Source organism: Lampetra planeri, chromosome 3, assembly GCF_965212315.1.
Source record: "Lampetra planeri chromosome 3, kcLamPlan1.2.h2, whole genome shotgun sequence".
Classification (NCBI taxonomy): domain Eukaryota; kingdom Metazoa; phylum Chordata; class Hyperoartia; order Petromyzontiformes; family Petromyzontidae; genus Lampetra; species Lampetra planeri.
Genome location: NC_136109.1, coordinates 926,627 through 954,540, shown reverse-complemented (window position 1 = coordinate 954,540; position 27,914 = coordinate 926,627). Strand labels below are relative to the sequence as shown.

Genomic DNA, 27,914 nt, shown 5'->3' with positions numbered 1-27,914 from the left:
TCCCCTCCCTCCTCCCCCCTCCCCCTTCCCTCCTCCCCCCTCCCCCTTCCCTCCTCCCCCCTCCCTCACTGCCCCCTCCCTCCCCCCTCCCTCACTGCCCCCTCCCTCACTACCCCCGCGGCGCCACGAGAGGTCGCCACTGAGTCGCCGCTGGCGGCGAGGGACGCCGCGGACGAGGTGAAGGCCTCTCTCGCTCCCCATGTGCCTCTCTGTGTCTCTCTCGCTCCCCATGTACCTCTGTGTCTCCCTGTGTCTCTCTCGCTCCCCATGTGCCTCTCTGTGTCTCCCTGTGTCTCTCTCCCCATGTGCCTCTGTGTCTCCCTGTGTCTCTCTCGCTCCCCATGTGCCTCTGTGTCTCCCTGTGTCTCTCTCGCTCCCCCTGTGTCTCGGTGCCTCTCTGTGTCTCTCTGTGTCTCCCTGTGTCTCTGTCTCCCTCCCTGTGTCTCCCCGTGTCCCCCGCGCCTCGCCACGAGTCGCCTCTCGGGGCGAGGAGGCGGTGGAGGCCTCCCGGCCCTGGGCCACTCGGCTGGGCCTAGAACCCGCCAGGCCGCGCGTTCCCCTAAACTAAACCTCGACAAACTTGTCTTGTTGTTTTGTTTCCTTTCTTGTGAAGCCAGGCTCGTCAAACCCGCAGTCTCCACCACCACCGCCGCCGTCTCCTGCACCACCGCCTGGCAACACATTTATACACCAGGCGAGGCAGTTAACGTCTCCACGCCACCGTGGGTATCCCAGCACCACCACCTCCACCTCCACCACCATCAACTCCACCTCCACCACCACCAACTCCACCTCCACCATCAACTCCACCACCACCAACTCCACCTCCAACTCCACCTCCAACTCCTCCACCAACAACAACCGCCATTCGCCACTAAGTGGCGGTGACGTCACCACGACGCTTGTGCCAGGCCATGTGCACCACCATCACCAACCAGAGGTCGCAATCGGGTACCCTATACCCGTACCCTGCCCGATACCCGTACCCTGCCCGATACCCGGCTACCCGGGTACGGGTATGGGTACCGGTTTGCGACCCTGGTGCGGCCGGGTACGGGTAAGGAATCAAAACCCGTTTTCGACCTCTGCCACCAACTCCACCACTTCCACCACCACCACCGACTCCACCACCACCGACTCCACCACCACCGACTCCACCACCTCCAACTCCTCCACCATCAACTCCACCACCACTTCCACCAACTCCACCACCATCTCCTTCACCACCTCCACCACCTCCAAATCCTCCTCCACCACCATCAACTCCACCACCACCAACTCCACCACCACCAACTCCTCCACCACCAACTCCACCACCTCCACCAACTCCTCCACCACCAACTCCACCACCACCACCAACTCCTCCACCACCATCTCCACCACCTCCAACTCTTCCTCTACCATCAACTCCACCACCACCTCCACCACCACCTCCACCACCACCTCCACCACCAACTCCACCACCAACTCCACCACCTCCACCACCTCCATCAACTCCACCTCCACCACCTCCACCACCTCCACCACCTCCACCACCTCCACCACCTCCACCACCACCGACTCCACCACCTCCAACTCCTCCACCATCAACTCCACCACCACTTCCACCAACTCCACCACCATCTCCTTCACCACCTCCACCACCTCCAAATCCTCCTCCACCACCATCAACTCCACCACCACCAACTCCACCACCACCAACTCCTCCACCACCAACTCCACCACCTCCACCACCACCTCCACCACCACCTCCACCACCAACTCCACCACCTCCACCACCAACTCCTCCACCACCACCTCCACCACCTCCAACTCCTCTACCATCAACTCCACCACCACCTCCTACACCAACTCCACCACCTCCACCACCAACTCCACCACCTCCACCACCAACTCCTCCACCACCATCTCCACCACCTCCAACTCCTCCTCTACCATCAACTCCACCACCACCACCACCACCTCTACCACCACCTCCACCGCCAACTCCACCACCACCACCAACTCCACCACCATCAACTCCACCTCCACCACCACCAACTCCACCTCCACCATCAACTCCACCACCACCAACTCCACCTCCCAACTCCTCCACCAACAACAACCGCCATTCGCCACTAAGTGGCGGTGACGTCACCACGACGCTTGTGCCAGGCCATGTGCACCACCATCACCAACCAGAGGTCGCAATCGGGTACCCTATACCCGTACCCTACCCGATACCCGGCTACCCGTACCCGGCCGGGTACGGGTATGGGTACCGGTTTGCGACCCTGGTGCGGCCGGGTACGGGTAAGGAATCAAAACCCGTTTTCGACCTCTGCCACCAACTCCACCACTTCCACCACCACCGACTCCACCACCATCGACTCCACTACCTCCAACTCCACCACTTCCAACTCCTCCACCATCAACTCCACCACCACTTCCACCAACTCCACCACCATCTCCTTCACCTCCACCACCTCCAAATCCTCCTCCACCACCATCAACTCCACCACCACCAACTCCACCACCACCAACTCCACCACCAACTCCACCACCTCCACCACCACCACCTCCACCACCACCTCCACCACCAACTCCACCACCACCACCAACTCCACCACCACCTCCACCACCTCCATCAACTCCACCTCCACCACCACCCTCCACCACCAACTCCACCACCTCCACCACCACCTCCTCCACCACCACCTCCACCACCAACTCCACCACCTCCACCACCAACTCCTCCACCACCACCTCCACCACCTCCAACTCCTCTACCATCAACTCCACCACCACCTCCACCACCAACTCCACCACCACCACCTCTACCACCAACTCCACCACCTCCACCACCAACTCCTCCACCACCATCTCCACCACCTCCAACTCCTCCTCTACCATCAACTCCATCACCACCACCTCCACCACCAACTCCACCACCACCACCAACTCCACCACCTCCACCACCTCCATCAACTCCACCTCCACCACCTCCACCACCACCTCCACCACCTCCACCACCAACTCCACCACCACCTCCTTCACCTCCACCACCAACTCCACCACCTCCACCACCAACTCCTCCACCACCACCACCTCCAACTCCTCTACCATCAACTCCACCACCACCTCCACCATCAACTCCACCACCTCCACCACCAACTCCACCACCAACTCCACCACCACCACTTCCACCTCCACCACCAACTCCACCACCACCAACTTCACCACCACCAACTCCACCACCTCCACCACCACCTCCACCACCAACTCCACCATCACCACCAACTCCACCACCACCACCACCACCTCCACCACCTCCAACTCCTCTACCATCAACTCCTCTACCACCACCTCCACCACCAACTCCACCACCACCATCTCCTTCACCACCTCCACCTCCAAATCCTCCTCCACCACCACCATCACCATCAACTCCACCACCTCCACCACCAACTCCACCACCAACTCCACCACCACCTCCACCACCAACTCCTCCACCACCACCTCCACCACCAACTCCACCATCACCACCAACTCCACCACCACCAACTCCACCACCACCACCTCCACCACCAACTCCACCATCACCACCAACTCCACCACCACCTCCACCACCACCACCTCCACCACCTCCAACTCCTCTACCATCAACTCCACCACCACCTCCACCACCAACTCCACCACCACCATCTCCTTCACCACCTCCACCTCCAAATCCTCCTCCACCATCACCATCAACTCCACCACCTCCACCACCAACTCCACCACCAACTCCACCACCACCTCCACCACCACCTCCACCACCAACTCCACCACCACCAACTCCACCACCTCCACCACCACCTCCAACTCCTCTACCATCAACTCCACCACCACCTCCACCACCACCACCTCCACCACCAACTCCACCACCACCACTTCCACCTCCACCACCAACTCCACCACCACCAACTCCACCACCTCCACCACCACCACCTCCACCACCACCTCCACCACCAACTCCACCATCACCACCAACTCCACCACCACCTCCACCACCTCCAACTCCTCTACCATCAACTCCTCTACCACCACCTCCACCACCAACTCCACCACCACCTCCACCACCAACTCCACCACCACCACCATCTCCTTCACCACCTCCACCTCCAAATCCTCCTCCACCACCACCATCACCATCAACTCCACCACCTCCACCACCAACTCCACCACCAACTCCACCACCACCTCCACCACCAACTCCTCCACCACCACCTCCACCACCAACTCCACCATCACCACCAACTCCACCACCACCACCACCACCACCTCCACCTCCACCACCAACTCCACCATCACCACCAACTCCACCACCACCTCCACCACCACCACCTCCACCACCTCCAACTCCTCTACCATCAACTCCACCACCACCTCCACCACCAACTCCACCACCACCATCTCCCTCACCACCTCCACCTCCAAATCCTCCTCCACCATCACCATCAACTCCACCACCAACTCCACCACCAACTCCACCACCACCTCCACCACCACCTCCACCACCAACTCCACCACCACCAACTCCACCACCTCCACCACCAACTCCACCATCACCACCAACTCCACCACCACCAACTCCACCACCTCCACCACCACCACCACCACCTCCACCACCACCTCCACCACCAACTCCACCATCACCACCACCCTCCACCACCACCTCCACCACCACCACCTCCACCACCTCCAACTCCTCTACCATCAATTCCACCACCACCTCCACCACCAACTCCACCACCACCATCTCCTTCACCACCTCCACCTCCAAATCCTCCTCCACCACCACCATCACCATCAACTCCACCACCTCCACCACCAACTCCACCACCACCTCCACCACCACCTCCACCACCAACTCCACCACCTCCACCACCACCTCCACCTCCAAATCCTCCTCCACCACCACCATCACCATCAACTCCACCACCTCCACCACCAACTCCACCACCAACTCCACCACCACCTCCACCACCAACTCCTCCACCACCACCTCCACCACCAACTCCACCATCACCACCAACTCCACCACCACCAACTCCACCACCACCACCTCCACCACCAACTCCACCATCACCACCAACTCCACCACCTCCACCACCACCACCTCCACCACCTCCAACTCCTCTACCATCAACTCCCACCACCACCTCCACCACCAACTCCACCACCACCATCTCCTTCACCACCTCCACCTCCAAATCCTCCACCATCACCATCAACTCCACCACCTCCACCACCAACTCCACCACCAACTCCACCACCACCTCCACCACCACCTCCACCACCAACTCCACCACCACCAACTCCACCACCTCCACCACCACCTCCAACTCCTCTACCATCAACTCCACCACCACCTCCACCACCACCACCTCCACCACCAACTCCACCACCACCACTTCCACCTCCACCACCAACTCCACCACCACCAACTCCACCACCACCAACTCCACAACCTCCACCACCACCTCCACCACCAACTCCACCATCACCACCAACTCCACCACCACCTCCACCACCACCACCTCCACCACCTCCAACTCCTCTACCATCAACTCCACCACCACCTCCACCACCAACTCCACCACCACCATCTCCTTCACCACCTCCACCTCCAAATCCTCCTCCACCATCACCATCAACTCCACCACCTCCACCACCAACTCCACCACCAACTCCACCACCACCTCCACCACCAACTCCACCACCACCAACTCCACCACCTCCACCACCACCTCCAACTCCTCTACCATCAACTCCACCACCACCTCCACCACCACCACCTCCACCACCAACTCCACCACCACCACTTCCACCTCCACCACCAACTCCACCACCACCAACTCCACCACCACCAACTCCACCACCTCCACCACCACCTCCACCACCACCTCCACCACCACCACCTCCACCACCTCCAACTCCTCTACCATCAACTCCTCTACCACCACCTCCACCACCAACTCCACCACCACCATCTCCTTCACCACCTCCACCTCCAAATCCTCCTCCACCACCACCATCACCATCAACTCCACCACCTCCACCACCAACTCCACCACCAACTCCACCACCACCTCCACCACCAACTCCTCCACCACCACCTCCACCACCAACTCCACCATCACCACCAACTCCACCACCACCAACTCCACCACCACCACCTCCACCTCCACCACCAACTCCACCATCACCACCAACTCCACCACCACCTCCACCACCACCACCTCCAACTCCTCTACCATCAACTCCACCACCACCTCCACCACCAACTCCACCACCACCATCTCCTTCACCACCTCCACCTCCAAATCCTCCTCCACCATCACCATCAACTCCACCACCTCCACCACCAACTCCACCACCAACTCCACCACCACCTCCACCACCACCTCCACCACCAACTCCACCACCACCAACTCCACCACCTCCACCACCACCTCCACCACCAACTCCACCATCACCACCAACTCCACCACCACCAACTCCACCACCTCCACCACCACCACCTCCACCACCTCCACCACCACCTCCACCACCAACTCCACCATCACCACCACCTCCACCACCACCTCCACCACCACCACCTCCACCAACTCCAACTCCTCTACCATCAACTCCACCACCACCTCCACCACCAACTCCACCACCACCATCTCCTTCACCACCTCCACCTCCAAATCCTCCTCCACCACCACCATCACCATCAACTCCACCACCTCCACCACCAACTCCACCACCAACTCCACCACCACCTCCACCACCACCTCCACCACCAACTCCACCACCTCCACCACCACCTCCACCTCCAAATCCTCCTCCACCACCACCATCACCATCAACTCCACCACCTCCACCACCAACTCCACCACCACCTCCACCACCACCAACTCCACCACCTCCACCACCACCTCCACCACCAACTCCACCATCACCACCAACTCCACCACCTCCACCACCACCACCTCCACCACCACCACCAACTCCACCACCACCACCACCAACTCCACCACTGCTGCCTCCCAGCGCATTTACCATCGTCGCTTCAGAAGAGTTCTCTCTCTCTGCTTGTGTGTGTCTCTGTGTGTCTCTCTGCTGTCTGTGTGTCTCTGTGTGTCTCTCTGTTGTCTGTGTGTCTCTGTGTCTCTCTCTGCTTGTGTGTGTCTCTGTGTGTCTCTCTGCTGTCTGTGTGTCTCTGTGTCTCTTTCTGCTTGTGTGTGTCTCTGTGTGTCTCTCTGCTGTCTGTGTGTCTCTGTGTCTCTCTCTGCTTGTGTGTGTCTCTGTGTGTCTCTCTGCTGTCTGTGTGTCTCTGTGTGTCTCTCTGTTGTCTGTGTGTCTCTGTGTCTCTCTCTGCTTGTGTGTGTCTCTGTGTGTCTCTCTGCTGTCTGTGTGTCTCTGTGTCTCTTTCTGCTTGTGTGTGTCTCTGTGTGTCTCTCTGCTGTCTGTGTGTCTCTGTGTCTCTCTCTGCTTGTGTGTGTCTCTGTGTGTCTCTCTGCTGTCTGTGTGTCTCTGTGTCTCTCTCTGCTGTCTGTGTGTCTCTGTGTGTCTCTCTGCTGTCTGTGTGTCTCTGTGTCTCTTTCTGCTTGTGTGTGTCTCTGTGTGTCTCTCTGCTGTCTGTGTGTCTCTGTGTGTCTCTCTGCTGTCTGTGTGTCTCTGTGTCTCTCTCTGCTTGTGTGTGTCTCTGTGTGTCTCTCTGCTGTCTGTGTGTCTCTGTGTGTCTCTCTGCTGTCTGTGTGTCTCTCTGCTGTCTGTGTGTCTCTGTGTGTCTCTCTGCTGTCTGTGTGTCTCTGTGTGTCTCTCTGCTGTCTGTGTGTCTCTCTGCTTGTGTCTCTGTGTGTCTCTCTGCTGTCTGTGTGTCTCTGTGTGTCTCTCTGCTGTCTGTGTGTCTCTGTGTGTCTCTCTGCTTGTGTCTCTGTGTGTCTCTCTGCTGTCTGTGTGTCTCTGTGTGTCTCTCTGCTGTCTGTGTGTCTCTGTGTGTCTCTCTGCTGTCTGTGTGTCTCTGTGTGTCTCTCTGCTGTCTGTGTGTCTCTGTGTGTCTCTCTGCTGTCTGTGTGTCTCTGTGTGTCTCTCTGCTGTCTGTGTGTCTCTGTGTGTCTCTCTGCTGTCTGTGTGTCTCTGTGTGTCTCTCTGCTGTCTGTGTGTCTCTGTGTGTCTCTCTGCTGTCTGTGTGTCTCTGTGTGTCTCTCTGCTGTCTGTGTGTCTCTGTGTGTCTCTCTGCTGTCTGTGTGTCTCTGTGTATCTCTCTGCTGTCTGTGTGTCTCTGTGTGTCTCTCTGCTGTCTGTGTGTCTCTGTGTGTCTCTCTGCTGTCTGTGTGTCTCTGTGTCTCTCTGCTTGTGTGTCTGTGTGTCTCTGTGTATCTCTCTGCTGTCTGTGTGTCTCTGTGTGTCTCTCTGCTGTCTGTGTGTCTCTGTGTGTCTTTCTGCTTGTGTGTCTCTGTGTCTCTCTCTGCTGTCTGTGTGTCTCTGTGTGTCTCTCTGCTGTCTGTGTGTCTCTGTGTCTCTCTCTGCTGTCTGTGTGTCTCTGTGTGTCTCTCTGCTGTCTGTGTGTCTCTGTGTGTCTCTCTGCTGTCTGTGTGTCTCTGTGTATCTCTCTGCTTGTGTGTGTCTCTGTGTGTCTCTGCCTGTGTGTCTGTGTGTTTCTGTGTGTCTCTCTGCTTGTGTCTCTGTGTGTCTCTGTGTGTCTCTCTCTGCCTGTGTGACTGTGTGTCTCTTTCTGCTTGTGTGTCTGTCTGTGTGTCTCTGTGTGTCTCTCTCTGTGTGTCTCTGTGTGTGTGTCTCTCTCTGTGTCTGTGTGTCTATGTTGTGTCTCTCTCTGTGTCTCTGTGTTGTGTGTCTGTGTTGTGTGTCTCTCTCTGTGTTTCTCTCTCTGCTTGTGTGTCTGTGTGTCTCTGTGTGTCTCTCTCTGCTTGTGTGTCTGTGTGCGTGTCTCTGTGTATCTCTTTCTGCTTTTGTGTCTGTGTGTCTCTGTGTGTGTCTCTCTCTGCCTGTGTGTCGGTGTGTCTCTGCTTGTTTGTGTGTCTCTCTCTGTGTGTGTGTCTGTGTGTCTCTGTGTTGTCTTTCTCTGCTTTTCTGTGTGTCTCTCTGCTTATGTCTGTGTGTCTCTCTCTGCCTGTGTGTCTGTCTGTGTCTCTGTGTGTCTCTTTCTGCTTGTGTATCTGTGTGTCTCTGTGTTGTCTCTCTCTGCTTGTGTCTGTCTGTGTGTCTCTCTGCCTGTGTGTCTCTCTCTGCTTGTGTGTCTGTGGGTCTCTGTGTGTCTCTCTCTGCTTGTTTGTCTCTCTCTGCCTGTGTGTCTGTGTGTCTCTGTGTGTCTCTCTTTGCTTGTGTGTCTGTGTGTCTCTGTGTGTCTCTCTCTGCTTGTGTGTCTGTGTGTCTCTGTGTGTCTCTCTCTGCTTGTTTGTCTGTGTGTCTCTTTGTGTCTCTCTCTGTCTGTGTCTCTGTGTGTCTCTCTCTGCCTGTGTGTCTGTGTGTCTCTCTCTGCTTGTGTGTCTGTGTGTCTCTGTGTGTCTCTCTGCTTGTTTGTCTGTGTGTCTCTTTGTGTCTCTCTCTGTCTGTGTGTCTCTTTGTGTCTCTCTCTGCCTGTGTGTCTGTGTGTCTCTCTCTGCTTGTTTGTCTGTGTGTCTCTCTCTGCCTGTGTGTCTCTGTGTCTCTCTCTCTGCTTGTGTGTCTCTCTCTGCTTATGTGTGTGTCTCCGGCAAAACAACCTCCTACCTCCTCGCGGTGCCGGACGGGCAACACTGTCGTGGGCAGTGCTGTGGGGGGAGGGCCAATGCCCATTGGCCTCTCCCCTCATGGCGTCTGTGACCACCACAGTGGCTAAACGGGGGCTCTGGACGGGTGCGAGGGGCTGGTAACCCCTCCACCTTCAATTAACCACCACTAAACTACGAATTAAACATAAACCTGTAATTAATAAGCTTGTGCCGGAGGCCCCGGGGGGTCAGGCTTTTATGACGTCTCCTGGCCAAACCCCATTTGGCGGAGCCAGGAGATTGAATTTTAACCCTCGGGGCTTCTCCAGAAACAACGAAAAACCATTGCGGATGGCCACGTGGAATGTTCGAACGCTCACTGCGGAGGAGAGGCTGCCACTCCTCTGTCGGGAGCTGGACCGGTACCGCCTGGATCTCTGTGGCATTCAGGAGGTCCGGTGGACCGGTTCTGGCTCCTGCCACCATGAGGGGTGGACAGTCCTCTACTCGGGGCAGGAGACTGCCAAACAACAGGGTGTGGCTCTTCTTCTGAACAAAAGAATGAAGGGGGCGTGGGAGCGTGGCGGTGAGGTGTGGGAAGCTGTAAGCCCCAGGATACTTTGGGCTCGCCTTCCCATCAACCAGAGGCGAGGAGTGGTGGTCGTGGTTACTTATGCCCCCACCGAAGACGAACATCCGTGGAGGGATGCAGGCAAAGCCGATGAGTCGGACGCTTTCTATGACCTCCTGTCACAGGTGCTGGCTAAAGTGGCCACTCGGGACAGAGTCATCTTGTTGGGTGACTTCAATGCCCGAGTTGGTCATGATGCTGGCACCTGGTCTGGAGTGATTGGAAGGCATGGGCCAGATCAGCTCAATAATAACGGTAGGAGGCTGCTAGATTTTTGTGCAGCCCATGGGCTTGTAATTACCAACACGCTCTTCCGGCATCGGCGCATCCACACAACATCATGGATGCATGCCGGGTCCAAGCAAGAACATCTGCTGGACTACATAGTGACGGACCAGCGGATGCGAGCCCATGTCCTTGACACCAGGACCTACCGTGGAGCTGATCTGCCCTCTGACCATCGACTAGTCATCTGTAAGATGCGCCTGCCATTCTTCCACTCCGGTGGTGGGTGTACACCCAGGATCCCATTCCAACCAAAAGTGGCCTGGTCTAAGTTAGCTGATGAAAGTTGCAAGCGAGAATTTCATCATCGCTTGCAGCTGGGGTTGGCATCGTCCCCCACTCCTCCTGATGTCGAGGGTAAATGGGCGAGGTTTAAGACTGTGACTCATGCAGCTGCAATGGCTGCTTTGGGTACGCGGTCCAGACCTCCCCGGGAACCCTGGCTGACGGAGGAGGTGTTCAGGTTAATTGAGAAAAAGCGACAGGCCCACTCTCATCGCCTACAGCATCCCACGTCAGAGAATGAGGAGGTTTACCGCAGCCTTCGCTCGGAGGTTCGGAGAGCCGTAAGGCGCTGTAAGGATGGGTGGTGGTCGCGGGTTGCTGAGGAGATGGAGTCTGCCTCAGTGGCCCGCGATCACAAATCACTATTTAACTCCATCAAAAAAGTAACCTGCAGCGCCACACCTATTACCATCAGAGGAAAAAACGGTGATCCAATCTCCGACCCCCAGGAACAGGTTTGCAGATTTGCTGAGCATTTCTGTGAGGTCCTGGGGGAGGGAAAATCTCTCAGCCAGGAAAACATCATGGCACAAAGTGGGGATAACCCTGCTGAGGCTGCGGTGCCTCAAATATTGGAAGAGGTCACCCCCTGTGAGTGGCTGGCTGAGGTACCATCTGTTGAGGAAGTACTGAGGGCGATCCGGAGTCTGAGACCAGGGAAGGCACCGGGCAGAGATGATCTCCCAAGCGAAATGCTGAGGGAGGGTGGCGTTTGTGCACAGACTGCCCTATATGACATCATAACAACAGTCTGGACCACTGGACGGGTTCCGCAGGACTGGAAGGATGCCCTGGTGGTCCCCCTCTTTAAGAAGGGGGACCGTACCGACTGTAACAACTACAGGGGCATCTCACTCCTCAGTGTGCCGGGTAAGGTCCTGGCAAGGATTATTCAACATCGCCTTGCTAGGCATGCTGAGGAGAGGCTTGCGGAGCCCCAATGCGGTTTCAGGAAAGGGCGGTCCTGCACAGATGCCATATTTTCTGTCCGTTTGCTACAGCAGAGGTGTAGGGAATTCCAAAAAGACCTACATCTCTGCTTTATTGACCTGGTCAAGGCCTATGATACCATCAGTAGGACTGGGCTCTGGGTTGTTCTTCGTGCTTTCGGAGTCCCTGACCCTCTGCTCACGATCATTAAGGACCTTCATGATGGTGAGCGGGCCCGGGTAAAACTACGTGGCCGGGAGTCGGAGCCTTTCCCTGTACACCTTGGAGTGCGACAGGGATGTCCTCTGGCTCCCACATTATTTAACATCTATTTCGACTGCGTAGTTCGTGAAGCCTTCAATAGCTGTACCGGGGGAATTACCATTTGGTACAGATATAATTGGAGGCTGATCGACGCCCGGGTGCGATCAAGGGATGGCTCCCTATTGGTCAACCACGTTATGTATGCCGATGATTTGGTAATAGCTGCTCATTCAGAAGAGGAGTTGGAGACGCTGCTGCTGAGACTGGAGTGTGCCACTAAGAGGTGGGGCCTTACCATCAGCCCCACCAAAACTAAGCACCTGCCTGGGTATTTTGTACCATCGGGCACTCCACCCCCACAACTCCCAATCGGTGATGGGGCAGTAGTGGAGAGAGTGGAGAGTTTCCCATACCTGGGCAGTGTGCTCATGACCGGCTCCAGTTTATCAGCAGAGGTCTCACTCCGAATCAGTCGAGCGGCAATATCTTTTCATCGGTTGCGTAACGCTGTGTGGAAGCTACCTGGTCTGTCGCTCCGCACGAAGCTTCAGGTCTTCTCGGCCACGGTCATTCCCTCCCTTCTCTACGCTTGCGAAACGTGGACCCCCCTAGTGGAGCATCTTCGCCGGTTGGAAACATTTAGGCTGGCCTGCCTACGATCCATCCTGGGTTTAACCAGGCTGGATTGTGTGAGGAGCTCACAAGTCCTTGAAAGATCTGGGCAAAGTCCCATCAGTGAGCTCCTCCGGCAGGCAAGGCTGCGTTGGCTGGGTCATGTAGCCCGCATGCCCAGCCACCGCATGCCTAAACAGCTTTTGTTCGGCCGGATCGAGGGGGCTAAACGGGCGCGGCACGGGCTAGAGAAGAGATGGAGTGATGTGGTACAGGAGGACGTGGAGCTGAGTGGACTTGCCGATGACTGGTACCAGCGGTGTCAAGATCGGCCTCAGTGGAGGAGGCTCGTGAAGGACGCTACTGGGCAGTTGGAGGCAGTCGCCCTCCAACAACAACGGAGGGCGGAGGAGCGACGCTCACAACAACGAGCGGAGCGCCGGGTGGCTAAAGCACAGCAATTTGGCACAGTAGGGGGCACAGGTGGTGCATCAGCCAGTCATCTCGGTCATCTCGGTCAGTCGACCCGTGGCACCTGGGTCTGCCCCGTGACCTCCTGCCAGCGGGCGTTCGACACTTCACGTGGCCTCAGGGTGCACATGGCCTGGCACAAGCGTCGTGGTGACGTCACCGCCACTTAGTGGCGAATGGCGGTTGTTGTTGTCTCTGTGTGTCTGTGTGTGTCTGTGTTGTCTCTGTGTGTCTTTGTGTGTTTGTCTGTGTGTCTCTGTGTGTCTCTCTCTGCCTGTGTGTCTGTGTCTCTGTGTGTCTCTCTCTGATTGTGTGTCTGTGTGTCTCTGTGTGTCTCTAACTGCTTGTGTGTGTGTCTGTGCGTCTCTGTGTGTCTCTCTCTGCTCGTCTGTCTGTGTGTCTCTGTGTGTCTCTCTCTGCTTGTGTGTCTGTGTGTCTCTGTGTGTCTCTCTCTGCTGTCTGTGTGTCTCTGTGTGTCTCTCTGCTTGTGTGTCTGTGTGTCTCTGTGTTGTCTCTCTCTGCCTGTCTGTGTGTCTCTGTGTGTCTCTCTCTGCTTGTGTGTCTGTGTGTCTCTCTCTGCTTGTGTGTCTGTGTGTCTCTGTGTGTGTCTCTCTGCTTGTGTGTGTGTTTGTGTGTCTCTGTGTGTCTCTCTCTGCTTGTGTCTGTCTGTGTCTCTGTGTGTCTCTCTCTGCTTGTGTCTGTCTGTGTCTCTGTGTGTCTCTCTCTGCTTGTGTCTTTGTGTGTCTCTGTGTGTCTCTCTCTGCCTGTGTGTCTATCTGTGTGTCTCTGTGTTGTCTCTCTCTGCTTGTGTGTCTGTGTGTCTCTGTGTGTCTCTCTCTGCCTGTGTGTCTATCTGTGTGTCTCTGTGTGTCTCTCTCTGCTTGTGTCTGTCTGTGTCTCTGTGTGTCTCTCTCTGCTTGTGTCTCTGTGTGTCTCTCTCTGCCTGTGTGTCTATCTGTGTGTCTCTGTGTGTCTCTCTCTGCCTGTGTGTCTGTGTGTCTCTCTCTGTGTGTGTGTCTGTGTGTCTCTGTGTTGTCTTTCTCTGCTTTTCTGTGTGTCTCTGTGTGTCTCTCTGCTTATGTCTGTGTGTCTCTCTCTGCCTGTGTGTCTGTGTCTCTGTGTGTCTCTTTCTGCTTGTGTGTCTGTGTGTCTCTGTGTTGTCTCTCTGCTTGTGTCTGTCTCTGTGTGTCTCTCTCTGCCTGTGTCTCTCTCTGCTTGTGTGTCTGTGGGTCTCTGTGTGTCTCTCTCTGCTTGTTTGTCTGTGTGTGTCTCTCTCTGCCTGTGTGTCTGTGTGTCTCTGTGTGTCTCTCTTTGCTTGTGTGTCTGTGTCTATGTGTCTCTCTCTCTGCTTGTGTGTGTGTCTCTGTGTGTCTCTCTCTGCCTGTGTCTGTGTCTCTCTCTCTCTGCTTGTGTGTGTGTCTGTGTGTCTCTCTCTGCCTGTGTCTGTGTGTCTCTGTGTGTCTCTCTGCTTGTGTGTGTGTGTCTCTGTGTATCTCTTTCTGCTTTTGTGTCTGTGGGTCTCTGTGTGTGTCTCTCTCTGCCTGTGTGTCGGTGTGTCTCTGCTTGTTTGTGTGTCTGTGTGTCTCTCTGTGTGTGTGTGTCTGTGTGTCTCTGTGTTGTCTTTCTCTGCTTTTCTGTGTGTCTCTCTGCTTATGTCTGTGTGTCTCTCTCTGCCTGTGTGTCTGTGTCTCTGTGTGTCTCTTTCTGCTTGTGTGTCTGTGTGTCTCTGTGTGTCTCTCTTTGCTTGTGTGTCTGTGTCTATGTGTCTCTCTCTGCTTGTGTGTGTGTCTCTGTGTGTCTCTCTCTGCCTGTGTCTGTGTGTCTGTGTCTCTCTCTCTCTGCTTGTGTGTGTGTCTGTGTGTCTCTCTCTGCCTGTGTCTGTGTGTCTCTGTGTGTCTCTCTCTCTGCTTGTGTGTGTGTGTCTCTGTGTATCTCTTTCTGCTTTTGTGTCTGTGGGTCTCTGTGTGTGTCTCTCTCTGCCTGTGTGTCGGTGTGTCTCTGCTTGTTTGTGTGTCTGTGTGTGTGTGTCTGTGTGTCTCTGTGTTGTCTTTCTCTGCTTTTCTGTGTGTCTCTCTGCTTATGTCTGTGTGTCTCTCTCTGCCTGTGTGTTTGTGTGTCTGTCTCTCTACTTGTGTGTCTGTGTGTCCCTGTGTGTCTCTCTCTGCCTGTGTGTCTGTGTGTCTCTGTGTGTCTCTCTCTGTCTGTGTGTCTCTGTGTGTCTCTCTCTGCCTGTGTGTCTCTGTGTGTCTGTCTCTGCTTGTGTGTCTGTGTGTCCCTGTGTGTCTCTCTCTGCCTGTGTGTCTATGTGTCTCTGTGTGTCTCTCTCTGCTTGTGTGTCTGTGTGTCTGTCTCTCTGCTTGTGTTTCTGTGTGTCTCTGTGTTGTCTCTCTCTGCCTGTCTGTCTGTGTGTCTCTGTGTGTCTCTCTCTGCTTGTGTGTCTCTGTGTGTGTCTCTCTGCTTGTGTCTGTCTGTGTCTCTGTGTGTCTCTCTCTGCTTGTGTCTCTGTGTGTCTCTGTGTGTCTCCCTCTGCCTGTGTGTCTATCTGTGTGTCTCTGTGTTGTCTCTCTCTGCTTGTGTGTCTGTGTGTTTCTCTCTGTGTGTGTGTCTGTGTGTCTCTGTGTTGTCTTTCTCTGCTTTTCTGTGTGTCTCTGTGTGTCTCTCTGCTTATGTCTGTGTGTCTCTCTCTGCCTGTGTGTCTGTCTGTGTCTCTGTGTGTCTCTTTCTGCTTGTGTATCTGTGTGTCTCTGTTGTCTCTCTCTGCTTGTGTGTCTGTGTGTCTCTCTCTGTGTCTGTGTCTGTGTGTCTCTGTGTTGTCTTTCTCTGTTTTTCTGTGTGTCTCTGTGTGTCTCTCTGCTTATGTCTGTGTGTCTCTCTCTGCCTGTGTGTCTGTGTGTCTCTGTGTCTCTCTCTCTGCTTGTGTGTCTGTGTGTCTCTGTGTGTGTCTCTCTGCTTGTGTGTGTATTTGTGTGTCCGTGTGTCTCTCTCTGCTTGTGTCTGTCTGTGTCTCTGTGTGTCTCTCTTTGCTTGTGTGTCTGTGTGTCTCTGTGTCTGTCTCTCTGCCTGTGTGTCTGTGTCTCTCTTTGTGTCTCTTTCTGCCTGTGTGTCTCTGTGTGTCTCTCTCTGCTTGTGTGTCTGTGTGTCTCTGTGTGTCTCTCTCTTCTTATGTGTGTGTCTCTGTGTGTGTCTCTGTGGGTATGTGTGTGTGTCTGTGTTGTCTCTGTGTTTCTGTGTGTTTGTCTGTGTGTCTCTCTCTCTGCCTGTGTGTCTATGTGTCTCTGTGTGTCTCTCTCTGATTGTGTGTCTGTGTGTCTCTGTGTGTCTCTCTCTGCTTGTGTGTGTGTCTATCTCTGCTTGTCTGTCTGTGTGTCTCTGTGTCTCTGTGTGTCTCTCTCTGCTTGTGTGTCTGTGTGTCTCTGTGTTCTCTCTCTGCTTGTGTGTCTGTGTGTCTCTGTGTGTCTCTCTCTGCTGTCTGTGTGTCTCTGTGTGTCTCTTTGCTTGTGTGTCTGTGTGTCTCTGTGTTCTTTCTCTCTGCCTGTCTGTCTGTGTGTCTCTGTGTGTCTCTCTCTGCTTGTGTCTCTGTGTGTCTCTCTCTGCCTGTGTGTCTATCTGTGTGTCTCTGTGTTGTCTCTCTCTGCTTGTGTGTCTGTGTGTCTCTGTCTTGTCTCTCTCTGCTTGTGTGTCTGTGTCTCTGTGTGTCTCTCTCTGCTTGTGTCTCTGTGTGTCTGTGTGTCTCTTTCTGTGTGTCTCTGCTTATGTCTGTGTGTCCCTGTGTGTCTCTCTGCTTATGTCTGTGTGTCTCTGTGTGTCTCTCTCTGCTTGTGTGTCTGTGTGTCTCTGTGTGTGTCTCTCTGCTTATGTGTGTGTCTCTGTGTGTGTCTCTGTGTGTCTGTGTGTCTCTGTGTTGTCTCTATGTGTCTCTGTGTGTTTGTCTGTGTGTCTTTGTGTGTCTCTCTCTCTGCTTGTGTGTTTCTGTGTGTGTGTCTTTATGCTTGTGTGTGTGTTTGTGTGTCTCTCTCTGATTGTGTCTCTGTGTGTCTCTCTCTGCCTGTGTGTCTGTCTGTGTGTCTCTGTGTTGTCTCTTTCTGCTTGTGTGTCTGTGTGTGTGTTTCTTTCTCTGCATGTCTGTCTGTGTGTCTCTGTGTGTCTCTCTGCTTGTGTGTGTGTTTGTGTGTCTCTGTGTCTCTCTCTGCTTATGTGTGTGTCTCTGTGTGTGTCTCAGTGTGTCTGTGTGTCTCTGTGTGTGTCTGTGTTGTCTCTGTGTGTCTCTGTGTGTTTGTCTGTGTGTCTCTGTGTGTCTCTCTCTGCCTGTGTGTCTGTGTGTCTCTGTGTGTCTCTCTCTGCTTTTGTCTGTCTGTCTCTGTGTGTCTATCTCTGCTTGTGTCTCTGTGTGACTCTGTGTTGTCTTTTTCTGCTTGTGTGTCTGTCTGTGTGTCTGTGTGTCTCTGTGTTGTGTCTCTCTGCTTGTGTCTGTTGGTGTGTGTCTCTGTGTTGTCTCTCTGCTTGTGTGTCTGTGTGTCTCTGTGTTGTATCTCTCTCTGCTTGTGTGTGTGTCTGTGTGTCTCTGTGTCTCTCTCTGCTTGTGTCTGTTGGTGTGTGTCTCTGTGTTGTCTCTCTTCTTGTGTCTCTGTGTGTCTCTGGGTGTTTCTCTTTCTGCTTGTGTCTCTGTGTGTCTGTCTGTGTGTCTCTGTGTTGTCTCTTTCTGCTTGTGTCTCTGTGTGTCTCTGTTTGTCTCTGTCTGCCTGTGTGTGTGTCTGTGTGTCTCTGTGTTGTCTCTCTCTGGTTGTCTGTCTGTGTATCTCTGTGTTGTCTCTGTGTCTGTGTGTCTGTGTGTCTCTGTGTGTGTCTCTCTGCTTGTGTCTGTCTGTGTGTCTCTGTGTTGTCTCTCTCTGCTGTCTGTGTGTCTCTGTGTGTGTCTCTCTGCTTGTGTCTGTATGTGTGTCTCTGCGTCTCTCTCTGCTTTTGTGTCTGTGTGTCTCTGTGTTTGTCTCTCTCTGCTTATGTGTGTGTCTCTGTGTGTATCTCTGTGTTGTCTCTGTGTGTTTGTCTGTGTGTCTCTGTGTGTCTCTCTCTGCCTGTGTCTCTGTGTGTCTCTGTTGTCTTTCTCTGCTTGTGTGTCTGTCTGTGTGTCTCTGTGTCTATGTTTTGTCTCTCTCTCAAATTTAGTTCTACCTGATGACGGTTGCTTATGTTGCAATCGAAACGTCTTATTCTATTATTTAATTTATTTTCTTTCTACGCGACTTTACCGTACGAACCAATAATAACAATGCATACCTGTCAACCCATACAGTTTAGCCATATTCTTGTACAGGGAAATTTAGTTTTCAGGTCCATACGGCTTACAGCCATTTCAATACTGGCAAAAAAAAAATGTCTATTCGTTTGTGTGCTTCTCCCTTGCGATCGGGCTTTGTAGGATTGACGTTGAGGTTTGTAAGGGCACGGGGAAACCAACAAGGTCTGAATTGGTCTATAATAAGAAAGGCACTGATAAGGGGTTGACAGGTATGAGAATGTGCGTCATCCATGAACATTTTTATTGTAGCCTGTGATGGCAACATGGTGCAAAATGCCGAAACAGGAGGAGGATTTCTCCACAACTCTGTGGCTGTCGCCTGACGATTCCGGTTGTAATTACTGGCGAAATGTCACGGTGCCCGAATTGTAAACGATGTCGTGGATTTACTCTCCAACAGTCAAGCGGTGTGGTGCTGAACCAGTAACGAATTGGCCACGTTTTGTGTACGCGACAACCCCTTACTAATTGACCGTGTGTGTGGGCGGTGGTAGCGGGGTTTAACGACGCCACATTTACGCGGTGTAACCCAACAACAAAATATCTCCCCTCTGTCATGGATATCCACCGCACCGTTGCATTGTTATGCTTTGAACGGTTCGAGAAGGAGCGATTAAAACGGTTCGACCGCTTTCGTTTGAATTCCAGCGTCGGGCGTCCCGCAGAAATGGAGGCGAGAGACTCGGTGGAGGAAACGGACTCGTCCTCCCCGGACGCCGGCCGGCGGAGGAATTCTTGCAACTCCTCCTCGCCCGACTCGAAGTGCGCCATCTGCCTGGACCGCATGGACAACCGCGCCCTGGCGAGCTCCTGCATGCACAGCTTCTGCTTCCTGTGCATCCTCGAGTGGGCCAAGAACAAGGCGGACTGCCCGCTGTGCAAGCAGCCCTTCCGCTCGATCATCTACAACGTCAGGAGCAACTCCAGCTTCGACGAGTACTGGCTCACGCCCGAGGAGAACGGCTCCTTCTCGAGCCCCGAGGGCCGGCGCTTCCGCTACCGCTCGACGCTCACGCACGAGCGCCTGCGCGCCGAGCGGCGGGAGGAGTCGGGCGTGCTCTTCGAGGCGGCTTCGAGGCGCCGGCCGCCCTCGCACGTCGACGCGCACATCCAGCAGATGCTGCAGCAGCTGCGCGAGCGCCGGCGTGCCCGCCTCAACAACCGCAGCCTGCGCTGCCTCAAGGAGGAGGAGCTGATGGCGTTCCGCAGGGCGCTGTACCGGCGGGGCGTGCGGGTGCGGCGCGTGGAAGACGGCGGGCGCCACCGCACCGTCAGCCCCGAGTTCTTCCTGCAGAACCCGGCGACGCTGCACCGCCTGGTGCCGTGGCTCAAGCGCGAGCTGACGGTGCTGTTCGGGCGCAGGGAGGCGATCGTGAGCTTCGTGCTCCGCCGCATCCTGGAGAACATCACGCGCTTCCACCTGGAGAGCGACGCCTTCCTGCGGGACCTGAGGCCCACGCTGCTGAACCGCACGGAGCACTTCCTCCACGAGTTCGCCAGCTTCGCCCGCTCGCCCTTCAACATGGAGGCGTACGACGAGCGCGCCTTCTACGACGCGGTCGTGCCGGCCGAAGGCGCCGGGAGCAGCGAGTCGTCCGTCATCGCCATCTCGCCGGAGCCCGCGGACGACCCGCCCGGCACGCGCACGCCGTGCCTCCTCGGGTCCCCCTCGTCGCCGCCATCTCCCCCGGGGCTCTCCGAGTGGGACGACGAGACCCCGGGGCCCTCCTACGCGAGCCGGGAGGAGACGGTTCCGGACGGCAGCCCGGAGACGCCGGATCTGCGGTGCTGGAGCAGGCGCGGCGTCGCGGGGACGTACGCGGCGTCCGCGACGCCCAGCTCGTCCGCACGCAGCAGGGACAGCGACGAGGATGGCAACGTCACCCCCTTCGCCACCGCCGCCTCTCAAGAGGTCCTCCCCGACGTGAAGATGCCGAAGCCGTGCCCGCCGCCGGACGGCGGAGACAGCGACGCGGACGACTGCGTGATCGTCGGCTACGTGAAGCCCCTGGCCGAGCGCACGCCCGAGCTCGTCATGCTGTCGTCTGACTCGGGCGAGGAGGAGGAGGAGGCCGCCGCCGCCCCCGGCACGTCCGGGATGGACAATCCCGGCGCCGCCGCCGCCGTCGCGAAGGAAGCGCCGACCACGGGCCCTCGGGACCGCAAATATCCGCCGGCGCCGCCGTCCATTTCTCTGTGCGAGACCGAGGTGGACGGAGACAGCGACAGGACGCAGTGGCTCTCGGACAGCTCCGTCGGCAGCCGGAGGAGGAGGAGGACGACGACGACGAGCAGCAGTAGGAGGAGGAGGAGGAGGCGGTCGGCGGAGAAGCCCAAGTGCGGGACGTCGAGTAGGAGCGACGCGGCGCAACCCGGGGGGGAGGTCCCTTCCCGGAGAGAGAACTCGCGTAGCAGGAGCAGGGAGCCGAGGTCGTCCAGGAGGAGCAAACAGAAACACCGGCAGTCGAGAGAGCCGAGCGTGGACGTCTTCGAGGACTGGGACAGGAGCGTGTCGCGCTCCCGCAGGTCGAGGGACGAGGACGATCGCCGCGATTGGGACCGATCCAGGGGATACGGGGATAGATCCCACAGCAGAGACAAAGCGCACGGCAGGTTGTACGGCAGCGACTGGTCGAGCGACAGCGAGCGGTCGGCGGGCAGAGGCTGGTTCGGCGAGCAGGGGAGGAGCAGGAGTCGGAGGGAACGTTCTCGGGACCGCCACGGGGACAAGACGCGCAAGAGGAGCCAGGAGAGCTCCTGGGCGAGCGAGAGGCACAGGGGCCACAGGGCTCCGGCTGTGAGGGAGAGGTCGTGGAGCGACGAGAGGACCCGCGCTCGGGAAGACAGGGCGGCCGAGGACCATCGCCACCACGGCGGGCGCTCGGAGAAGCCGGGCGGCAAGCGGAAGTGCAAGACGCACCACATCGAGCACGCCTACTACCTCTCCTACTCGAGCGGCGCCCGCGAGCGCAGGGAGCCGGCGTCCGCCAGCCACTCGCCGGAGCGCTACCGGGGCCACTACCGCAACGCCCCCTCCCAGGCGCTGGAGCTGGCGCCGGGCCCGTCGCACCACAAAGCGTGCGCCGTGCCGCACGGCCGCGGCAAGGGCAGCCGCAGCTCCAGCGTGGAGATCGTGTTCGAGGGGAAGTTGACCATCGACGCCGAGCACTTCCGCAAGTCGCGGAGGAAGAGGAAGAAGTCGAAGCACAAGCGACGGCACTAGCAGGGCCCCCACTCGGACGTGGGCCAGAATGCCACGTAGGCCCCCGCCCCCTCCCTGCTACGCTAATTTCTCGGTCTGATTTTGTACGAGGCCCCGGGGCGAATTGCCTCGTTTCCTCTTCGACCAGCAACTACGACGACCGCCCTGGACGCTCAATTAGCACGGAGGCCGTGCGGCCGCACGTTCGATTCCCTCCCTCCCTGTGGAAGCGTTCCCGTCGACGCTGCCTGCGGTCGGAGCTAGTGACCACTGCGAGAGAGAGCGCCGAAGCCTCGGGGCGCGTTGCGCTTTGGCGCGTGCACGCAATACCGGGCTGCGTTTGAGAGAGGCCATCTTCCGCCCGGGCCTGACCCACGGCCCCACAGAACCTGAAACTCGTGACGGGGCGGGTGGCGGGCTATGTGGTGGCTTAGATCGGCCACCAGGGGGCCCCCCAAATCAACAGAAAACAAGCAACATTTTTTGTTTGTTTAAGAAAATGTGTTCCAAAATGTTTTTTTCTCCCAACAATTAACAATTTTTTTCGTAGAAATACACAAAGCGTAAAATCTAGTAACACTACTGCTGTTTGTAACTGAACATCGGCTTTTTATTTTGTTAGAGACTGTCTTCCTCTAAGCCCAATGCACGGTGCGGCTAAAATAATCCGTAGACGACATGTTATTAAAAATCATCCGTAGCAACTTGGCGAAAATTGAGTCGTGAGAAAGGAGGGGAGCGAGCACACAAACGGATCTTGCATCGCCCCCACACGTTCAAGAGCTCTCCCCCAATAGAGCGCCCGTCGCACACAGCGCCTCGTCCTCAGGGCAGCGGCTGCGACAGCCCTGCCTGCCTGAGGGCAGCACGCGTCGCGTGCGGTTTGCGGGAGGCTCCGGGGGGAGCGGAGGCGGTGAGCGTTGTTACCAGTGGAGGAAGCGCGGACGCCTGTGCTGGGTGGTACGGTGGGGGCGGTGGGGGCGGTGGTAACTAATTCACTCGCCGCAGTTTGTCTCGGGGCTTAGCTCTTTGCTTGTAAGATCTTGACACCTGTTGCTACTGCTGCTAAGATTAAAATGTTTTGCTTTGATTCGGAACTCGATGGCACGGTCTTAATGCCACCGTGAACGACCGGTGATTGGGTGTGGTGGTGGTGGCACGGCCGAGAGGTTCCCCTCCCCTTGGCTTTGGGGGGGGGGGGTGGTGGGTGGTGGGTGAGGGCTCGTGCTCGCTAGGAACACGGCGAGACGCCACAGACCCTGGCGCACGACCGCGAGAATGTTTACGACGAAGGTCGGCACGGGGAAAAAAATAATAAAAATAAAGAAACGGAGCATTGGCGATTTTCCCAATGCTCCCCAAGTCCAGCTACCATCCGGCCGGTGTCATCATGACACTGATATTGCATTTTTGGTCGTTGTGTGGGTAATCCGTACGTCGGCAAACCTCGTGGCCGGGTTCCAGCTGTTGAGGGTCACCGAGTCCATCACGGTGGGCCGTGTGTACCAGCGGGGGATGGTGGTGCGGCCGCCGGCCGCGTTGGTGGCCGTTGCTTGATCGCCGGTGCCGTGGGTTTGACACCGCGTGTGTGACACCGCGTGTGTGAAACCGCGCGTGTGACACTGCGTGTGTGACACTGCGTGTGTGGGCGAATCTCGCGTGAGTTACGGGGGTTGGCGGGGGAAGAGAAGCAACCGGTCCCGTGTAATTTCACATGCGTGCGGGCTTTGGCGTGCAACATCACGATTGATAATTGAGGTTTTTTTTGGGGTCAGATATAAATAAAACGTGTGTCCATAATCGAACGTTTTGGGTGAGATGGCGTGAATATAAATGTGTCGTTAAAAACCGCCGTGACCCCACACGGCCAATTAGTGAGGTTTGTCGTGTAAACGAAACGTGCCAAGTCGTCGGTCGTGCAGCACACACACGGGTTGTTTTGGAGAGTAAACCCGCAATATTGACAATTCGAATACCGTGATGTTTCGTCAGTAATTACAACCAACACTTGTGGAGACATCATCCCCCGGTCTTAAATTTGACACGTTCTGTTTACGTGACAAACCTTACTAATTGGCCGTGTCGGGTTGCAACGGGATTAACGACGCATTTATATTCACGCGACCTAACCCAACAACCGCTAGTATGGATGATGTTGGTCGTGAAAGCCTCCTACGTGTCAAAAACTGCGCCGCATACACCCTCCTTGACCACCGACCCAGCCGTGCTGCAGCAGCAGTTGCCACCGGTGTTGTTGCAAGATCAATCTCAGAACATCGAAATGGGGGTGCGGTCGTTTAGCTCAACGGTCCCCAACCTTTGTGGCGCCAGGGATCAGTTTCGTGGAAGACAATTTTTTCACGGACCCGGGGGGGGGGGGGGGGGTGAGGGGGTTCATCATTGGGTCTTTCCCCCTTTTCAAAGAAGCTCTTCAGCGACGTTTGTTTTTTACTCATTGTGGCTCTGGGTTAGTTGACTTGTGGGCTCCAAACCTGCTACTGAGACGAGTGCGCAGTGCGGGGAGAGAGGCGTGGACGGAAGTGGTAAATAATAAAGTAATGGGGGCGGGCACGCGCGGACTCACCGCGGCCCATGGGTTGGGGACCACTGGTTTAGCTGATGACGGCTTGACGACCAGCAGCGTCAGGCAGTAGCCAGAGTTGTCACAATGTCCCCTCTGGTGTTGGAGGGGTGGGAGTGTGACGTCACCAACGTGCGCCCACAGGAAATGGCAGGAAGTGGATTGTCACGTTAACGTGGCTCCTAATCTTTACTGCAGCCTTGCACCCCTTTGGTTCTCGATCGTAGAAGAATAATGTATTAATGCATCGGGGTTCGATGAAACAAAGTCAATTGTACTTCGATGATTTACCATTGAAAAGAAAATCTGTCCGTGTCTCGCATCCCCAGAAAGGGCATCTCGCACCCCCCAGGGCGTGCGTGCACCCCCCAGGTTAAGACTAACCACTGATCCTGGGTTAATTAATTTGCATAACTTATTTCGTCTGACCCAACGATTTCAACGTTAAGTTCGTATCGCTACGCTGCGCCGAGATGCTGACGAAGCCGACGTAATCTGATTGTGATTTTAGAATAAATATGCATCGCACATCTTTTTTTCCTCTTACGTTTTCTGTTAACGGTTCTTTGGTTGTGCAGATTTGTACGTGGGGTCGTGGGTCCTTGGGTCCCTCTGGTGGGTAACCCAGTGCCGCTAACGAAAGCTTCACATTCTGACCCCTTACCTCCCACCGGCGCCTGCGAGTGCGCGTGTGTGTATCCGTGCGATGTGGAGGAGGCTCACGAAGGACGCTGCAGGCGAATGGCGGCAAGCTGTTGTAATAGGTGCTCGCTAACAGCACTTGCCCCAAAAGTTGAAGGCTACACGGGGGATCATCGTATTTTATGGGGACTGGTAGCAATGGTTGGCTCACTGGACTAGGAGCTCGGCAACCCGAGTTGGATTCCCGCTAAGGGGCCAACGTTGGTTATCTGAACCAAGGCTGGGCTTCCCCTAGATCGACTCGGCTTCAAAAATGAGAACCTGGCGTGGTGTGTAAACGTCGGCACGAGTGGAGTTTTTTTTTTATCCGGCCACAAACGACCACTTGGCCCAATCACAGGAGTGGAGCCCCCCAGGCACCTTCTGTGGAAACCACACCGCGGTCCGAATACCAGAAAGCTGGAAAAACGGAGACCCGCCTGGGCAAAGGCCACCAGTAGTCAAGAGACCTTGACGAGTGGAAACAACTCGGCATTGAAAGAGACACGGGTCGCAGCCAACGTAACCTATCCAAGGCCCCGACCAACCAGGGCAAGAGTTAACATCTCCCCACGGTGGCGGTGCGATGTTAACTCCCTCGCCTGGTATACAGGAGGGACCTGGGTTCGATCCCGACCCTGATGCCTGCATGTTTGGTGTTTGCGTGTGTGTCTCTCTCTCTCTCCCTGGTCGCGTGGATTTTTTCCCCAGATCATCCGGTTTTCACCCTCCACATTTAGAATCAACATCACGCTTTTAGACTATTCGCTGCTCTCAATTGACACACGATGATGAAAATCCACTTCGTTGAGCTCCGTAGCTCGGTGGGCCTCACCTGGTCAAATGGAAAAAGGTTCGTTTAGTTCTGCAGTGCAATCGACACCATCGAGCCATGGCCAATCCACTGCTGGATGAAGGCCTCCTGAACCCAAGCCGCCACCCGTTGATACGGTTGCGCGAGGTGCCTCTGATAAAACACGGCGCTGTCTTGTCGAGTGGCCCTGTCTTGTGGCCCTGCGTGGCGCCTTTGGCAATAAAAAAAATCTGTCACTCAAAGCGCCATCACGTCTACGGCACGCTGAGCTCCTTTCGCACCGCGCGCGTAGCCAACCGAGCTAATCGGAGGTGCGGGGAGGAGAGAGGCAAACAGCTTGACACTAGGCTTCACAACGGGACATTCCTGTATACAATGAGAAACTAAAAATATACATGCTATCTACGGTTCTTCAAAATATACAAACTATAAGCGAGTTGTGGCTCTTGAGTTCTTGTGTGCACCGTGAGCTTCGTTTGATCTTCCACGAAGCTAAACCGCATCAAGCGCTGCGCCAATCATGGCAGCAGCAGCAGCAGTAGATGCGGCTGATGGCTGATGGTGCGGTCATTCAGAACAAGAGCGTCGTAACGACGGTGGATCAGCGACGCCAATGCCCCGATCCGCGATATGCCCCTCCGCTACTGGCTGCTCCTAACGCAGCGGCGATCTGAATGTGGCATCGTTAGCTGCAAGTGCGAAGAGGCGCGTTTCGAGTTGTGACCCATTCAACCATCCCCCCCCTCCTACCTCTCACCCGCCCGCCCGCCACAAATATTTCTCGCCCTGACTTGGGATGAACGCCCGAGGCTGTTTGGGGGGTTGGGTGGGCAGTGAACGGGGCAGTGAACGGGGCAGTGAACGGGGCAGTGAACGGGGCAGTGACGCACTTTCCCTGGCCGCACCGGCACGTGATGCGGTCATTTACAGGGGGACGCTGCCCCCCCTCCCGCTGCACCCCCCCCCCCCCGAGGGGGAAGGGGGACGAGGAGGGGGGGGGGGACGAGGAGGAGGATTTTGAAGTTTCGCTGGCTGAGTGGGCCGCTCGCATTCTCGTTCTGGGCAAATTGCGTAGCGGCCGTTGAAGTTTGTTGTTGTTTGGCAAGTGGAGATTGTGCATGTGTGTGTTGAACTTCTTTCGCACCGTACGTAGCCAACCGTGCGAATTGGAGGAGGGGCAGTGTTGACTCTATTGGCAGACAGTGTTGAGTCTGGGCAGTGCTTAGTCTATGGACAGTGTTGAGTCTAAGGGTAGTATTGAGTTTGTGAGCAGTGTTGAGTCTCTGGGCAGCGTTCAGTCTATGGGCAGTGCTGCGTTAATGGGAAGTGTTGAGTCTATGGGCAGTATTGAGTCTATGAACAGTGTTGAGTCTATGGGTAGTATTGAGTCTATGAACAGTGTTGAGTCTATGGGCAGTATTGAGTCTATTGGCAGTGTTGAGTCTATGGGTAGTGCTTAGTCTATGGGCAGTGTTGAGTCGATGGGCAGTGCTGAGTCTATGGGTAGTATTGAGTATATATGCAGTGTTGAGTCTGGTCAGTGTTGAGTCTATGGGCAGTGATGAGTCTATAAGCAGTGTTGAGTCGATGGGCAGTGTTGAGTCTATGGGCAGTGCTGAGTCTCTGGACAGTGTTGAGTCTGTGGGCAGTGTTGAGTCGATGGCCAGTGCTGAGTCTATGGGCAGTGTTGAGCAGAGGTGGGACAAAGTCATTGTTATGCAAGTCCAAGTCGAGTCGCAAGTCATCAAATTCATGACTCGAGTCTGACTCGAGTCCAAGTCACATGACTCGAGTCCACATCTCAGAGGTGGGACAAAGTCATTGTTATGCAAGTCCAAGTCGAGTCGCAAGTCGTCAAATTCATGACTCGAGTCTGACTCGAGTCCAAGTCACATGACTCGAGTCCACACCTCTGGTGTTGAGTCTATGGGCAGTGCTGAGTCTCTGGGCAGTGTTGAGTCTGTGGGCAGTGCTGAGTCTATGTTGCAGTGTTGAGTCTATGGGCAGTACTGAGTCTATGCTGCAGTGTTGGGTCTATGGGCAGTGTTGAGTATGTGGGCAGTGTTGAGTCTGTGAGCAGTGCTGAGTCTGTGTTGCAGTGTTGAGTCTATGGGTAGTACTGAGTCTATGCTGCAGT

The 27,914-nt window shown here is 55.9% G+C and overlaps 1 protein-coding gene across 4 annotated transcripts; it reads left to right on the top strand.

The window, feature by feature from the left end:
• The first annotated feature begins 167 nt into the window (after positions 1-167).
• LOC144735767 (uncharacterized) lies at positions 168-24,812 on the top strand. Of its 4 annotated transcripts, none has more exons than XM_078618298.1 (3): positions 168-177; positions 618-722; positions 19,148-24,812. In XM_078618298.1, the coding sequence occupies exon 3, from the start codon at positions 19,167-19,169 to the stop codon at positions 21,720-21,722; it is 2,556 nt and encodes an 851-aa protein (XP_078474424.1). In that variant the 5' UTR covers positions 168-177; positions 618-722; positions 19,148-19,166; the 3' UTR covers positions 21,723-24,812. The 4 variants fall into 4 exon arrangements, with proteins under 4 accessions (XP_078474424.1, XP_078474414.1, XP_078474406.1 ...); XM_078618288.1 differs by having other exon boundaries at positions 614-722; XM_078618280.1 differs by lacking the exon at positions 168-177 and having other exon boundaries at positions 184-722.
• The last annotated feature ends 3,102 nt before the right edge of the window (positions 24,813-27,914 follow it).